Here is a 17,831-nt window from a genome sequence, read left to right on the forward strand (position 1 = left end):
AGCACGTGACTCTTAATCTGAGGGTTGTGAATTCAAGCTCCATGTTGAGCATGGAGCCTACTTAAATAAATAAATAAAAATAAATTTTTAAAAAGTCCATTAGTATGTTGAAAAGATTATTCACCATGACCAAGTGGAATTTATCCCAGTAATGCAAGAGTGGTTCAACTAAGAAAATCAGTGTAATACATCATATTAATAGACCTGATGCAATGACTGGGGCACCTGGGTGGCCCAGTCAGTTAGGCAGCCGACCTTCATCTCAGCTCAGGTCATGATCTCAAGGACCTGGGATTAAGCCCCACATCAAGCCCTGAGCTCAGAGGGGAGTCTGCTTAAGGATTCTCTCTCTCCCTCTCCCCCTGCCCACACTTGCACACACTGACTCCCTCTAAAATAAATAAATTAAGATTTTTTAAAAAAAGAATTAAGGAAATGACTACGTGATCATCTCGGTTGACATAGAAAAAACATTTGACAAAATCCAACATCTTTTTATGATTAAAAAGTCTGAAAACTAAGAATAGAAGGAAAACCCCTCAACATGGTAAAAAGTATTTATAAGAAACCCACAGCTAACATCATTCTCAATGGTGAAAGACTGAAATTTGTTCCTCCTAAAATCAGAAACAAGACGAGGCTCTGCCTTCATCTTGGGTCGTGATTCCAGGGTCCTGCTATCGAGCCCCGAGTCAGGCTCCCTGCTCAGCACTGCCTGCTTCTCCCTCTCCCACTGCCTGCCATTTTGCCTGCTTGTGCTCTCTGTCTCCCTGTCAAATAAATAAATAAATAAATAAGAAGGATATTTGATTTCACTGTTGGTATTCAAAGTTGTACTGAAAGTTTTAGCCAGAGCTAGTAGAGAAGGAAAGGAAAGACATCAAATTAAAAAGGAGGGAGTAAGTGTTGCCTGAGTGGCTCAGATGGTTAAGCATCTGCCTTTGGTTCAGGTCATGATCTCCAGGTCCTGGGAGCAAGCCCCATAACAGGCTCCTAGCTCAGTTGGGAGTCTGCTTCTGCCTCTCCCCCTGCTTCTGTCTTTCCCGTTGCTTGTGTATGCTCTCTCTCTCAAATGAATTAAAAAAAAAAAAAAACTAAACCAAAAAAAAAAAAAAAGGAAGGGGTAAGACTATCTCTAGTCACAGATAGTGTGATTCCATATATAGAAAATCTCAGAGGATCAATGAGAAAGATACTAAAACTAATAAACAAATTTGGCAAAGTTGCAGGGTACAAAACAGAAATCAGTTGGGTTTCTATATGCCAGCATTTGAGCAATTTGAAAAGGAAATTAAGAAAGCAATTCTATTTACATTAGCACCTAAAAGAATTAGATACTTAGGGGAAAAAAAAAAAATCTAACCAAAGACGTGAAAGTTCTGTATGCTGAAAACTACAAAACATTGCTGAAAAAATTACAGCAGACCTAAATAAATAGAAAGACATTTCATATTCATGGATAGGAAGACTTAACGTTGTTAAGATATCAGTGCTATCTAAAGTGATCTATAGATTCAACAAAATCCTTATCAGAATTCCAACAGCCTTTTCCTTTTTTTTTTCCTTCCAAATTTTTATTTAAATTCTAGTTAGCTAACACACAGTGTAATTTTACTTTCACAGGTAGGATTTGGTGATTCATCACTTACATACAACACCTAGTGCTCATCACAAGAGCCTTCCTTAATAGCTGTCACCCATTTACCCATCCTCTCACCAGCCTCCCTTCCAGTAATCCTCAATTTGTCTTCTATAGTTAAAAGTCTGTTTTATGATTTGCCTCTCTTTTTTTAATATCCCCCTGTGTTCATCTGTTTTGTTTCTTAAATTCCACACCTGAATGAAGTCATATGGTATTTGTCTTTCTGTGACTGACTTATTTTGCTTAGCATAATACTCTCTATCTTCATCCATGTTGTTGCAAATGGCAAGATTTCTTCTTTTTTATAGTTGAGTAATATTCCATTGCGTATATATATATATATATATATATATATATATATATGCACATACATACATAAACACCATACATTCTTTATCCATCAGTCAATGGACATTTGGGCTTTTTCCATAATTTTGCTATTATTTATAATGCTCCTATGAACATTGGGACACATGTGCCCCTTTGAATCAGTATTTTTGTATCCTTTGGGTAAATTCCTAGTAGTGCAATTGCTGGGTCAGAGGGTAGTTCTCTATTATAGCTTTTTGAGAAACCTCCATACTGTTTTCCAGAGTGGCTGTACCAATTTGCATTCCCACCAACAGTGTAAGAGAGTTTCCCCTTTCTCCACATCTTCACCAACACCTGTTGTTTCCTATGTTACTATTTTAGCCTTTCTGATAGGTGTGAGATGTTATCTCATTTTGATTTGTATTTTGCTGGTGATGTCTGTTAGCCATCTGGATGTTTTCTTTGGAAAAATGTCTATGTTTCCTGCCTCTTTGTTAGCTGGATTATTTGTTTTTGGTGTTGAATCCAATAAGTACTTTATAGATTTTAGATACTAACCCATTATCTGATATGTCATTTGCAAATATCTTCTCCGACTCCAAAGGTTGTCTTTTAATTTTGATGATTGTTTCCTTCACTGTGCAGAAGTCCGTTATCTTGATGAAGTCCCAGTAGTTCATTTTTGCTTTTGTTTCCCTTGCCTCCGAAGACCTGTCCAGTGAGAAGTTGCTATGGCCGATGTCTGAGAGGTTACTGCCTGTGTTCTCCTCTAGGATTTTGATGGTTTCCTGTCTCATATTTAAGTCTCTCATTCATTTTGAATTTATTTTTGTGTATGGTATAAGAAAGTTGTCCAGATCTATTCTTTTACATGTCGCTGTCCAGTTTTCCCACCACCATTTGTTGAAGAGACTGTCTTTTTTACATTACATTTTTTACATTTACATTACATTTACATTACATTTTTACATTACATTTTACATTTACATTTTTTACATTGGACTTTCTTTCTTGCTTTGTCAAAGATTAGTTGACCATAAAAAAGATTCATTTCTGGGTTTTCTATTTTCTTCCATTGTTCTGTGTGTCTGACAATGATTTTCACAGAAATGGAAAACCTTATTCTCAAATTCATAGGAAACTGCAAGGAGTCCTGAGAAGCCAAAACAGTCCTAGAGAGGAAGAATAAAATTGGAGGACTAACACTTCCTGACTTTGAAAGTTACTACAAAGCTACAGTATTAAACTAAAGCACATGGGTGGCTCAGTCAGTTTAGTGGCTGCCTTCAGCTCAGGTCGTGATTGCAGGGTCCTGGGATTGAACCCCACGTTAGGCTCCTAGCTCAGCGGGAAACCTGCTTCTCCCTCTACCTGTCGCTCCCCCTGCTTGTGCTTGCTTTCTCTCCCCCACCCCCCCATCAAATAAATAAATAAAATCTTTAAAAAAAGAAATTGTAAACAAAAAAGAAAAAAATTAAAAATTAAAAAGAAATATTATGGTCCTGGCATAAGGACAGGCAAGTGGACCAATGGAATAGAATAGAGAACCTAGAAATAAACCCTCATATGTCTGGTCAGTTTATTTTCAAAATGGGTGCTAGAACTGTTCAGTAAAGAAAAGGCCCATCTTGTCAACAAATAGTACTGGGAAAATTGAATATCCAACATGGAAAAGGATGGATAAGGATGGATCCAGACCTTATACCCTGTATAAAAAAATTAACTCAAAATTGATCAAAGACTTAAACTTAAGAGTTAAAGCTATAAAATTGTTAGAAGAAAGTATAAGGGAAAATCTTCATCACCCTGGATTTGACATTGGTTTCTTCTATGACACCAAAAGCACAGGTAACAAAAGAAAAAAATAAATTACACTTCATTATAATTAAGAACATTTTTAAAAAAGATTTTATTTATTCATTTGACAGAGATCACAAGTAGGCAGAGAGGCAGGCAGAGAGAGGGGGGAAGCAGGCTCTCTGTTGAGCAGAGAACCCGACGTGGGGCTTCATCCCAGGACCCTGAGATCATGACCTGAGCCGAGGGCAGAAGCTTAACCCACTGAGCCACGCAGGCACCCCTATAATTAAGAACTTTTATGTATCAGAGTCAAAAGACAACCTATTCAATAGGAGAAAATCAAGTTTGCAAATCAGGTATCTGTTAAGGGATTAATATTTAGAATATATAATGTACTTCAAAAACTTGACAACTAAAAAAACCCAATTCAAAAATAGGCAAAGGATTTCAATAGAAATTTCTTCAAAGAAGATATACAAATGGCCAATAAGCCCATGATAAGATGTTCAATATCATTAGTCATTAGAGAAATGCAAATAAAAAAACACAGTGAGATACCTCCTCATACCTACTAGAATGGTATTATGGTTTCTCCTTAAAATTATATGTTGAAGTCTTTTTTTTTTTAAGATTTTATTTATTTATTTGTCATAGAGAGAGAAGCGAGAGTGAGCACAGGCAGACAGAGTGGCAGGCAGAGGCAGAGGGAGAAGCAGGCTCCCTGCCAAGCAAGGAGCCCGATGTGGGACTCGATCCCAGGACGCCGGGATCATGACCTGAGCCGAAGGCAGCTGCTTAACCAACTGAGCCACCCAGGCGTCCCTATATGTTGAAGTCTTAACCCCCAGTGTGATTATACTTGGAGATAGTACAGGGAGACCCATTAAAGGTAAAGTTAAATGAAGTCATAAAGGTGGCCCCTAATTTAATAGGACTGGTGTCTTTATAAGAAGAGGAAGAAATACGAGAGATCTCTTTCTGTATATACACAGAGGAAAAGCCATGTGAAGATGCATAGAGAAGGTGGGTGTCTGTAAGCGAGGAAGAGAAGCCTCACCAGAAACCAATGCTGCTGTCACTTTAATGTTGGACTTTGTAGGAGTGCTGACAATACTGACTCCATCTTTTGCTTTCTATCTTGTTCTTGTCTGCACAGTGACCTTCCACAGGGCCACATGTTCCAGGCCTGTTGGAGGTTAGTGTGCGCTCTAGCTAGAATGAGGGAAGGTGTACAGATTGTGCCACTTCAGATGAATAGTAGAGATCCCTCTGGCACACAGATAGTGCTATTTTAGATAACTGCCCTTCAACCTCCCCACAATGATCCCCCTGCTCTATAATCTCTATAGATTAAGTTACAGACTTTGTAGAAAATAGCTGCATAGTGCTGAGATCATCTGTCCACCTGATCCTCCTGTCAGTAAGTTGCCCTAAATAAAAAGCTAAACAGTTTGGAGTTGCTTGGTTTGTTTTTTGGTCTCAAAGTACCTTTTCAGTCCAGAGGATATTTTACTGCCCCTCTTCCACCTTCTAATAGACTTCTGACCTCAAGAATTGTGAGACCATAAATTTCTGTTGTTTAAGCCATCCAGCCTGTGGTATCTTGTTATGACAGCCTGAGCTATCTAATATGTATAATTTTTTAAAACACTGAAAATATGGGGCATTTGGGAGGCTTGGTTGGTTAAGACCCAACCCTTGATTTCAGCTCAGGTCTTGATCTCAGGGTCATGAGTTTAGGCCCCAAGGACATAGTTAAATAAATACATACATTTATACCTGAAAATAAATGTTTGTGAAGATGTGGAGAAATTGGAACTCTTGAGCATTGTTTGTGAAAATATTAACTTCCACAGCCAATGCAAAACAGTTTGTCATTTTTTCAAAAGGTTAAAACATATAATTACCATATGTTCCAGTTATTGCTCTCCTGAGGGTTATATCCAAAAGAATTGAAAACAGGGAGTTGAACAAACGTTTTTAAGTCCATGTTTATAGAAGTATTATTCATAACAGCCAAAAGATGTAAACAACACATGTCCTTTAACAGATTACTGCATAAACACAATATGGTATATACATATAATGGAATATTATTCAACCATATAAAAGAATGAAAGTTTAACTTATTGCAACAACAACATAGATAGACCTTGAAAACATGCTTAGTGAAATAAGTCAGACTCAAAGGGTGAGTAGAGTATCTTCTCACTTGTATGTGAGGTGCGCTGAATAATCAAATTAAAAGAGAGAAAGTAGAATAGAAGATATTGGGAGCTGAAGGGAGGAAGAAAGGGCTAATTTTGTTTAATAGAGTTTTTGTTAGGGATGATATAGAAGTTTTAGGCATAGAGTGGTGATGGTTATATAACATTGAGAATATTTAATGCTGATTAATAGTAAGCATGTTTAAGAATGATTAAAATTAAATATTGTGTATATTTTACCATACACGCAGACATGCATATACAAACTCCTAAAAAAATCACCACTGATTTCATTAGAAAAGTCTAAATATTAGTGGAAACTATCAGGCTCTTGGTGACAAATACAAGGTTTCAAAAATTCTAACATGTGCATGAAAGCTCAGTTTTCCATGACATTACAGATTCATTTTGTTCATTTTCAAGGAAATATCTGATACAAAATGAAGTCTGAATAACCATAATTTGTTTGTTTTCTAGTTAGAAATGGTGTTCCATGAAAAAATCAATTAGGTCAGCTCACAACTTTATCACACAAGTGCTTTGACTTAAGACAACTGTCTCAGTTTGAGCTGCTCTTAACACATATGGCATGGACTGGGTAGCTTAAGTTTATTTCTCACAGTTTTAGGATGAAGGTGCCAACAGATCTGGTATCTGGTGAGGGCCTGCTTTGCAGATGGCTATCTTCTTGTATCCTCACATGGCAAGTAGCAGAAAGAAAGGAAGCAAGCTATCTTGTGTTTCTTTTTATAAGGGCACGTACTCCACTCATTAGAACTCTACCCTCATACTTAATTACCTCCTAATACCTTCATATTAGGAGCTAGGAATTCAAGACACATTCAGTCCATAAAAATAGCCATTATACTTTGATAATGCTTTATCAAAAGTGCTTTATGCTTTCATCCCATTTTTTAAAAAAAAGATTTTATTTCTTTTTTAGAGAGTGGACAGTGGTGGGGGTTGGGGGAGAGCAGAGGGACAGGGACAAACAGACTCTGAGCTGAGAACGGAGCCTGACTTGGGACTCAATCCCAGGACCCCGAGGCTATAACCCAAGCTGAAACCAAGAGTTGGGACACTTAACCAATTAGCCGCCTAGGCGCCCCCCATTTTTTTCTAATTGTGATTTAAAACCACATAAAAATTTCCCATTTTAATCATTTTTAAGTGTACAGATCAGGAATGTTAAGTATCTTCACATTGTTGTGAAACATTTCCAGAACTTTCTATAAAACTAAAGCTTTTGTCCCATTTTGTCACACACAGTAAGACAGGTAGGTACTCAAGGCTTGAGATTTCACATAGTTAATTTTTTTTGCTCCATCAAGGAATCTTAAGTTGAAACTGGCATTTTTAAAAACTTGCCCATGCATTGCAGTGAATAATACAATCACTAGTATGTAAAGTTTGTGCCACTGCCTCAATTTTCATCAGTGGTTTTCTACACCATTGCTTTAGTAACTATTCAGTACAAATGTGAACACAGTGAAAAGGGCAAATAATACCTTAGTGTTTTTGTGAAAAATGGTCTTGTGTTACAAACTTTCTGAAGAGTTCCTGGGAACCCCTCCAAGCATCCACAGACAACACATTGAAAACCACTGATTTAGATCACAGTTTTAGGAAGATCACTTTGAAGCAAAAACAAAAAACAAAACACAGGAAGATCACTTTGGTGGTAGGATAGAGGAGGGAGATTGGAAAAATTAGGAGACCAGTTCGTTTGAGTGAAAGAGGAAGGAAACCCGAATTTGAATAATGGAATGCAGACAAAAAGGAAAAGACCGATTTCAGAGGTATTTCAGAAATGAGATTGATGTACAGAATTGCAAGTATGTCTTTGGACTCATGAAATTGTTATCTTTGTGCCAGATATTATTTCTCATTTCCATTTATCCAACTTACTTCATTTACTTAATTACTCATGAAAATTGAAAATTTCTCCCCTACATAAGAAACTAAACTAATAATAGATCTGGAAGAGGAATAAGCTAGCTATTCAGTTATCTGCTTCTACTTACTGCTTTAATTTGAGAATTTATAACCATGTTTATAACCATGTTCCTTATCATCTTCTGAATATACCTGTTAAATATGCTATTTAAACATAAATAGCAATTAGATTTTTATGTCATTAATTTATTGTTAGGGACTAATGTCTTTTCACTGTTCAGATGCAATAACGAACAAGTAACACAGATGGTTTAAACACTTGGTTTAAACACTTGGTTCTTGATATTTCAGTTTGAAGGCTTTTTTCCCCCCTCCTCAAACAGCAGTTCAAATGCTTCACCTTCAGAAGGTGCACCACTAGTAGGAAGTTATGGATGTACTCCTCAATCATTCCCAAAGTTCCAGCACCCTTCTCATGAACTTTTGAAGGAAAATGGCTTTACCCAACAAGTGTACCACAAGTATCGTCGAAGATGTCTAAGTGGTAAGATGCTTGTCCTTTATGTAGCTATGTTTAAAACTAAAATATATTTTTAAATGTGACATTTAACATCAGGTGAAGATATTCTTTTATTTTGTTATAATTACCTTAAGTAAGTATTCATGTGTTTTTTAGCTTAACTCATTAAGAAATAAAGTTTAGCATATTCTTATTAGTACTGACGAATGCTTAGATTTGAGCAATGAGTCAGGAAATGGATTAATATTTGTCCCTTATTTAGAAGAAACCCAAATACATTTTGGAGATTAATGTGTTTTAACGTTCCTTATTTTAGGTTATGTAAAATGTCTGCTGCTTTGACTTTAATAAGTTTCTTTAACAAAAAAATGTTTTATTATTTTAACTTTTTCAGAGAGAAAACGCTTGGGAATTGGCCAGTCCCAAGAAATGAATACCCTCTTTCGTTTCTGGTCCTTTTTCCTCAGAGATCACTTCAATAAAAAAATGTATGAGGAATTTAGACAACTTGCTTGGGAAGATGCAAAAGAAAATTACAGGTCAAATATTTTCTCATATTTTTACAGTTAAAGGGAGTTTTCAAAAAAAGAACACAAAAGCTAGTACTGAAGTAGCCCTGTTTGAACTACAAAAGTAGCACAACATAACTAGAGAGAGGGCTATATTAATTTCCTTTTGCTGCATTGCAGATTATCCCAAAACTCAGAAGATTAAACAACAAGCATTTATTAGTTTACAGTTCCTAAGGGTCAAGACCCTAAGAACAGCTTAGCTGGGTGGTTCTGACTTAGATGTCTCATTTGCAGTTAAGGTGTTAGACCAGGATGCCGTCTCTGAAGACTTGACTCAGGCTGGAGGAGTCAAGCTTATTCACATGGCTGTTGGCAGGAAGTTTTAGTTCTTCACCACATAGGCCTCTCTCTCAGTGGGCATTTAACAACATGACTTCATCCAGAGCAAATAATCTAAGAAAGATGGAGAACTTCCAAGATGGAAGCCTTGGTGTCTTGTATAACCTATGCTTGAAAGTGACATACCATCACTTCTGCCATGTTATATTGTTCACACAGACCAACCCTGGTACCATACCTGGTAGGAGGAGACTACCCAAGCTTGTGAATATCTGGAGGTAGGATCATTTGGAGCCATCTCAGGGGCTGGCACAAAGGCCAAATGAAATTTGAAAGAGCCACTAGAGACTTCCCTTGCATATGCATATACACCCCAAATTGATAAATACTTAGAGCCAAACTAGTTGTGAAGATGACTTGAGCCAAGAAAAAATAAGGCCTCTTATGATATGTCTAGACTCATCTATCAAATCTCACTTTTTCCTGCTAGTGCTCTAGTTCTCTAGGCAACAGTGGTACAGAATGTGTTCTCTGAATGATCCAAACTCTAGTCTCTAGATGTCTATATATATTCTCTTCTTCCTCCCTCTGCTTTGCTAACTCATTCTTTTCATCCAGGTTAGACCTTGTTTCTTTGAGAAATGTTCAGAATAAGCTTTGAGAATGTTTATACCAGACTAAAAGGGTGAAAAGAAACATGAAGTAGGCTCTTGTACACTATTCCTGGAAAATGGTAGGAGGAAGAAGAGATGGAAAGAAGAAAAAAAGAATTTTACACTCACTGTTTACTCAAATTTAGCATTCTTCAAGTTCTACTTATAAGTCTTAAATAAGAATATATTGTTAATCAGTTATTGTAATCTTTCAGAGGAATACAAGATGCTGCAAATAAATTTTTCTGGAATAAATTACATTTGCCCTGACATATATAAAAATAAAGACTATTTAATTTTCTCCCAGAATCTTTATCTTGATCAGGAATGACAGATACATAGTATGTTTACCTCTGTTTCTCTCTTCTGTTATTACTGACATCTCTATTCAAACCCAACACTGTTTAATGTTATTCTTGAATTCAGATCTATAGTCTTATCAAAATTTTGATAGCTACTGCCAGTTTTCCTGAGTTGGCAAAAGGGCAAAATTTGCTATTTCTGATTTTGATGTTCTCATTGAAACAGTGATGTGCTACCCGTTAATGGGTTGTGAAGTCAGTTTACTGGTTTGAAAAATATCAGACTGCACTGAACATAGTAAGGCTAAATTTTTTCACAATTAATACATACATGCAAATTTAAGAATTATTGCAAAACTTATCTATGTTTTTAAGTGCACACATTATATGTGTGAGTGTTGTGTTAATTTGGTTACCAGATAAAATATTTTTCTTAATATTGGATATAGAAAAGTTTGAAAGTCATTGTTGTAATTATAAAATAATTTTTATTTAATTTTTAAATATAAAATATTTATATTTTTTATAAAATAAAAGATTTTATTTATTTATTTATTTATGAGAGAGAGAGCGAGCGCGAGCGAGCGCACAAGCAGGGAGGATGGCAGGCAGAGCAGGCAGAGGGAGAAGCAGGCTCCCCGCTGAGCATGGAGCCTGATTTGGGACTGATCCCAGGACCCTAGGATCATGACCTAAGCCAAAGCAGTTGCTTAACCGACTGAGTCACCCAGGCACCCTGTTCACTGTTATAATTAGTCTCAGGATCTTTTGCTCTTTTTGCAAACACTTTGTTTGGTCTTCAGGACTTTCTAATAACTTTTCTGATATGCCTGTGACCATCCAAGGCTAGGTTGGGGCTTCTTCTGTGTTCCTATAGTTGTCTGTGTATTTTTCTAGTAGCTTTTTAACACATCATTTTGGGTCTGTTTCTGCAATGTTTGTGACTATCCTGGATTAGCTCTTCTGTAGGAAGTATGACATAGTGGTTAAGTGTCTGAAGGTTTTAAAATCATACCTAAATTTGAATCCCAGCCTATTAATTCTGTGAGCTTGACAAGTTATTATTCCCGTGAGATTTAGGTTCTTTATCTATAAAGTAGGGGAAATTATGGTAGATACACTCAGAGGGTTATTGTGAAGATTAAGCAAAACAGAACATGTAAAGGTCTTAACATATGATACACAGTAAGTGCTTAATAAATTGTTACTGTTATTAGAAAGATCAATACTTAATCTATCAACTGACTAAATTTAGCAGTAAGATGATTTCATAAGGAAGGAGAGAAATAACTTAAGTATCTTCAATGTGCCAGCTCTGGTCTAAGTGCTTTACAAATATTATGTCATCTATTCTTAAAAAGTAGGATATTGTTATCCCCATTTTTAGGGATATAATTACAGGGCTAGAATTCAAATGTAGCTCTTTCTGCTTCTCAGCCTTTATGTTTTCCATTCATCTAAGCTGTCTCATAATGAGGAGTAAATGAGTAAATAACAACTGAGAGGCTGGCCATTTGCCCCTGCTCTTCACTCCAGCAGTTATGCTGCATAGTTGGGTTGTTATTAATGTCATACTTTTGGTCTTTGGAATTGGTTTACCAAAAAATAAGACTAAAAATCCAAATATTGTAGTAGTCTATTGGCCTTTACCAAGATAAACTAATGTATAACAAATATCAATATAATTTCCCATAAGAAAGGTATCAAGGCAGATTTGTCATTTCTGAAATGGTGGTTCTTTAGTCCTTAGTCCTTAGCCTTCAGTCATACAAGCTCAAAGAAGAGCATCACTTACAGCTACCAAAGCAAAGAGCTCAGGTCAGTGGGTGGGTGTGTAGTTGGTAGTCCTACATTTCTCTTGGTGGCTTGCCAAGAAACTTATTTATTCTGGACAGACTATCACTTTCCATCTTGCAAATAAACTAGTAGTTATAAAAGACACACACACACACACACACCGCTTATTGTGAATAAAAGTTATGCAAAATTATGTTACCGGTAATGAAGAAATTGTAGTCTTTATTCCACTAAGGCACTTAGAACAACTTAAGGATCCTAACTGAGAGATCTTTTAATTGTGACATGTTTTAGTGGAATAAGCTAGAGTTGGTCCTTTTACTGCTATCTTGTTAACTTTGTTCATTCTTATGGGTTCTAGTCATCACCATTAATTAAAGGTTGAGCCCATGTAGTTTGCTAATACACAGTCCAAAATTTGTCTTGGGTTCTCTAGGTAGTTATAGAAGAATACAAGGAAATTTGTTTTCTGATTTTTGTAGTGATTACAATTATTTTAGCAAAATATCTTTTATGAAATGTACTTTATAACTAAAGCAGGGAAGATCTGTTAGGAGCCATTTAATTATCTTTGTCACTTATAGTTGAATGGATCAATTACACATAAGGTCTAGGGCCCAAGAGTATAGTCTTTCTCTCTTTTTAGTAAAGATTATGTTCAGAAGGATCTAAAACCATACATTATAACCTTAGTTTGGAAAAAATCTAAAGCATTCCCAATGTCACTAAATCTTTTGACCATGTCTTCAGAAATACCAAGGAGAGATCCTCTGTCTGTCCAAAGCCACACCATAGTTGTCCACAGGCTGCCTCATTCTGCAGGTTCCCAGTATATGTCCATTAGGTGCTATGGCTGAGTGAACAAAAATACCAAAACCATCTATGGATTACTAAATAACCACTTCAGCTAAAAAAACTGCATACTAAAAATTATACAACTTAAAGCCTTTATTTTTTTGCTTGGGCAATTTTTGTCATGTTTGCTTCTATCTCATAGATGTTCACATTGTCATAGCAAAATTTTTATTATAAACCTTTATTTATTTATTTATTTATTTATTTATTTGACAGTGATTACAAGTAGGCAGAGAGGCAGGCAGAGAGAGAGAGATAGAGGCGGAAGCAGACTCCCCACCGAGCAGGGAGCCTAATGCGGGACTCGATCCCAGGAACCCAGGATCATGACCTGAACCAAAGGCAGACACTTAACCAACTGAGCTACTCAGGTGCCCCTATTATAAACCTTTTATTTCCTTTCTACAGGTATGGATTAGAGTGTCTGTTCAGGTTTTATAGTTATGGACTGGAAAAAAAATTCAGACAAGAAATTTTTAAGGATTTCCAAGAAGAAACCAAAAAAGACTACGAATCTGGTAAAACAACAAAACAAAAAACTGCAATAATCTTATTTTATTTGCAAATTGTAAACCTGAGTCAATAAAAAGGGAAGGAGTTCATAACTATTTTCTTCAGAGTAGGACATTTAAGACCTTCAGGCCACTATTATGGTTCTTGATGAAGGTTATGGGGTACGGTATAATAAGAAGGTCATTCCTGTGAGGTGTTGGAAAACAACTATGCCCAAGTGTTTCCTTCATGGAGTAGTATTTTACCATTTTTTCCTTGACAAACATGAAGATAATACTCACTGATGTTCCATTACATGAAAATTCTTTGTAATATCAGCACATATGTTTGGAAAGATGGACTAGCACGGTGGGTAACAGTGCAAGTTTTGGGCTAGATTCTTACGTAGTCTGAATCCCATTTTCACCACCTGATAGCTGTGTGACTTTGGTTAAGTTACTTAACTTTGTTAGCCTTAGTTTACTTGTCAGTAATATACATAAGAGCACCTATATTACAGGTTTTTATATGGTTCAAATTAGTTTAATACATAAAAACCACTTAAATAATACCTATTATTGCATAATAATAGGTATTGTATAACAAATGCTTACTAAATGTTAGCTGCCATTATTATTACAATGTCTTATTCTCAAGATCTAGATAAAGTATATGCTGGAAGATAAATGGTTAGTTGCTGATGGGGTCATGTTTAATATGAATCATTTTTTAAATTCTATATAATTAATTGTGTATATTTTTCTTTGTTATTAGGTCAGCTATATGGATTGGAAAAGTTTTGGGCTTATCTAAAATATTCTCAATCTAAGACACAGTCTATTGACCCAAAACTTCAGGAATACCTCTGTAGCTTTAAGAGGTTAGAAGACTTCCGCATTGATGTAAGTTTTTTTTTTTTTTAAGATTTTTATTTATTTATTTGACAGAGCGAGATCACAAGTAGGCAGAGAGGCAGAGGGGGGAAGCAGACTCCTCGCTGAGCAGAGAGCCCGATGTGGGGCTCCATCCCAGGACCCGGAGATCATGACCTGAGCCAAAGGCAGAGGTTTAACCCACTGAGCTGCCCAGGTGCCCCATAAGTTTTAAGTCCTTACTTCTGTAGTCTTTTTATTACCTTCATGTTTTGAGCTATCAGTGACTTCTTAACTTTGGTTTTACAATTTTTATTTTTTTAACTTTTTATTTTGAAATGATAATTTTCTAGTTTTGAAATCAAACTTTAAAACAGGTGTAAAGATAGTACAGAGAACTCCCATATACATTCTGTTTATCCAGATTTCCCAAATGTTAACATCTTAGGTAAGCACAGCACAATTGTCAGTTCCCTTTAATTTTGATATGCCCCTGTAATGAAACATTTTATAGATTTAGTAACATTTACATGGATATGTTACTAATTTCTCACTAGCAGTTTGGAAATTTTTCACTTTCTATATAATTTTATTCTATACTTTTCATAATATATGCTGATATAACATGGATTTAAGTTTCCCCACATAATAAAATTAAGACAAGAATATTATAAACATATATAAAGACAGAAGAGTAAGCCTTAAACATTTGATATCAAGAGGAAAAGGTAAGCATTAAAAAAAGAATGAGAAGAAAATAAGATAAAGGAAAAAGAGGGAAAAAATAATCAAAAGAACAGAAGAGAGAAAGGTGAAAGGAATGCTAGGTCCATCTCTGCTTATATTGTAATATGTTTGTTTTATATTTTGTGTAAATAGGTTTCATGGCCCAGGGACGGAATTAATAGAAGTGCCTGTCTCTGGAATTAAGGTGTATCTAGAGTGGCCTAGCCAGTTCTGTCACAAAGACATCCTTGCTCTGTGATAGTGACTTTTGCCCTATCTGAACAGAAACTAAGAATTCAGGCCTCTGCTTTTAAATACAATGGAAGATTGGAGAAGGAGGTTATGGTCTTAACTTGTCTCCAAAGGAAGATATTAGGCTGGTGGTGTATAGTTCTGGGCTCCCAAATCTTTGTAACTGGAAAGGTCTTAAAATGCTGACTTTTTTTGAATGCAGAATACCTTTTTACTGCCTACCCCTCTGCCCCCCGCTTGCAGTCTGAGGGGATTTGGGAGCTTAATGGATATTAATGTTTGAAAATGTTTAAAATTAGTACCATCAATAATGCTGTCCAGTTTCCTTATCCTAGAAATCCTGGATAAACCTTCAGACTCACTGAAGATTATTTGATTTGGTATCTCTTTTTTTCCCCTGCTGCTTTCTTTCATGTGTTAAACGTTATCATTCAAATAAGCCTAGCATAGGAGTTTAGGGTTGGAAGGGACTAGAGTTATAAATGCTTTGCAGTTGACAGAAGTTGAAAAAAAAAGGAAAATAGCCTCTTTGAAACATTTTCTTGGAGGCAGGGAACCCAGCCTTATATTTATGCCCTGCAATGTAGTTCAAGTCCTAAACATACGAGAGTCTTAATAAATATATGTTGAGTGAAAGAATGAACAAATACTGGTAGGCTGAGTTACGTAAGGAGGAAATTTAAATTGAATACCTTAAATTGCTGTAAAGTTTTTGTTATTTTAATAAAATCTACTGAAATGCCAACGTAGTTTCCTTTTTCGTTGAAAAAGTTTGACCTTAGATCAGGAAGGAGGAAAAATAGTAAAATTTTCACTAAACTATCTTTCATAATTTGCAGCCCCCTATTAGTGAGGAATTTGGAAGAAAAAGACATTCATCTACTTCTGGTGAGGACAGTAGTCGTCATAGACTCCCATCTAATTCCTCTACAAAGCCACCAAGTGCTGCTAAGCCTACATCTGCTAATCAGCTTCAAGTCCCAATAAGCTGTCCCAGAAGGAATACTTCACAGGAGTCCAGTGACAATTCACACCAGAACAGTGCTGCCTCAGTCTCAACAGATGGTGAAATGCTTGAGAAATAGACTCTTATGAAAGTTGTTTGCCCTTGAAATCGACATTTACATCAGCATTTATTTGGGAAAAATCTTCTGATGTTTAATTGTGATAATCACAAAAAAGAAAAAGGAAGAAAAGTGGTAGCATTTTTTTTCTAACAAGATAAATTCTAAAAACATTTTCCCTGATGTCATGAGCAAGGATAGTTTTGGTGACCTTTTATAGAGATCCTCTAGTAATGTATTTTGGTCTCAGTATTTCTTTTTCAAAGTAATTGTTTACAAGGACAGCATTCCTTAAATATATACAAAAACAATACAAGGAATGCCTAACGTTTCAGCTCATACTTCTTAAAGAAGATACAGTATGTTGTATTCATCTCTTCTATAGAGCTTTCCTAAAGAATCCAATTACCCTGCTATCAATTCATATTTGAACTTATCAAAAACAAAGGAAGATTACGTATATATTTTTTAAATTCAAAAAAAGAATATAAAGTGATACATTTGCTTTTCTTTTTGACATATAGTTTAAGGAAACTTTTTTTTTAACCAAAATACAATTATATTGCAGTTAAATTGAAGTATAAAATATGTGCATTTTGGGTATTGGGTTTTCCTTTTTTTTCCCTGTAGTCATACCTCATAATTTCCATAGTTATTGCTGTGCTGGTGTGGAGTGTTCTGAATTGGCATCAGCTGGTTACCTACTAGAAGAGATTTACTTTTTGTGACTCTATAATAAACCAGAACAAGTAATTGAAAACTTGGTTGGGATTGTTTGGAATATTGTTCTAAATCAATTAAATCTTGTCCTGTTTTGAAAGCATCTGCTGTTTGTACATCTACAGGTCAGTATGTCACAGGCAGTCAGATTATCTTCAATTTAAAAGAAGTACTTAGTTTTTCCTTTTTGTTTCTTTTAGTTTTGTTTTATGCTCATGTTTTCAAGAGTTACAGCAAATTGATTTCTAATTTTTATTGCTCTTGCAACTGATGTAAATGGTAGTTTCAGTTTTTGTGGGAATTAAAAAAAATAAAGCACTTATTCTAAGTTATTGGAATTGATTTTTAATTATTTTGTTTAGAATATAATTAAAAAGCTTTAATATTCAAATTCTGCTAGTAGAGGACCATTGTATTTTGTGAATAGAGTTTCAGCTATAAACTTATACATTTTTATTTACCACATATATTTTCTTGGCAGAGCAGCTAGTTTAATAACACTAAATTATTATTTTCTTTTTGATGTCTTGTTCTTATAGAATGACAACATTGAGATACATATAATCTTTGGGTAAATGGGCTATTCATCAGGAAGTAAGAGATTTTCAATAGTTATTACCCATGCATAAATGATAATCTGCAGTTTTATATTTAATTTTTGGGGGTCATTTTGTTGTGTTAATTTTAAGAAACAAACAAACTTGAATATTCAGAAAATAAATTTTACGTAGAGATGTTGGAAAGGGAACAAAACAACTAAAGGATTAGAATAATAAATTTCTAAATGTTTTCTTAAGTAGATATATAGTTCTTGCTTTTCACTGAGAAATTTCCAGACCATACTTACTAACTTTAAGGGGGTCTCTTGAA

General features: G+C 35.3%; 1 protein-coding gene across 7 annotated transcripts in view; it reads left to right on the forward strand.

Moving 5' to 3' along the window:
* The window catches only part of LARP1B (La ribonucleoprotein 1B), a 141,467-nt gene extending 124,174 nt beyond the window's left edge, over positions 1-17,293 (forward strand). For 6 of the 7 annotated variants that reach the window (XM_047718414.1, XM_047718413.1, XM_047718415.1 and 3 more), the window contains 5 exons: positions 8,241-8,401; positions 8,772-8,916; positions 13,244-13,353; positions 14,102-14,229; positions 16,017-17,293. In XM_047718414.1, coding sequence (XP_047574370.1) covers positions 8,241-8,401; positions 8,772-8,916; positions 13,244-13,353; positions 14,102-14,229; positions 16,017-16,262 — 790 coding nt within the window. In that variant the 3' untranslated portion in view covers positions 16,263-17,293. Of the gene's footprint in view, positions 1-8,208; positions 8,402-8,771; positions 8,917-13,243; positions 13,354-14,101; positions 14,230-16,016 lie in introns of those variants that run through there. The other variant, XR_007125223.1, reaches the window with a different exon arrangement.
* The last annotated feature ends 538 nt before the right edge of the window (positions 17,294-17,831 follow it).

This window comes from Lutra lutra, chromosome 2, assembly GCF_902655055.1.
Source record: "Lutra lutra chromosome 2, mLutLut1.2, whole genome shotgun sequence".
Taxonomy (NCBI): Eukaryota; Metazoa; Chordata; class Mammalia; order Carnivora; family Mustelidae; genus Lutra; species Lutra lutra.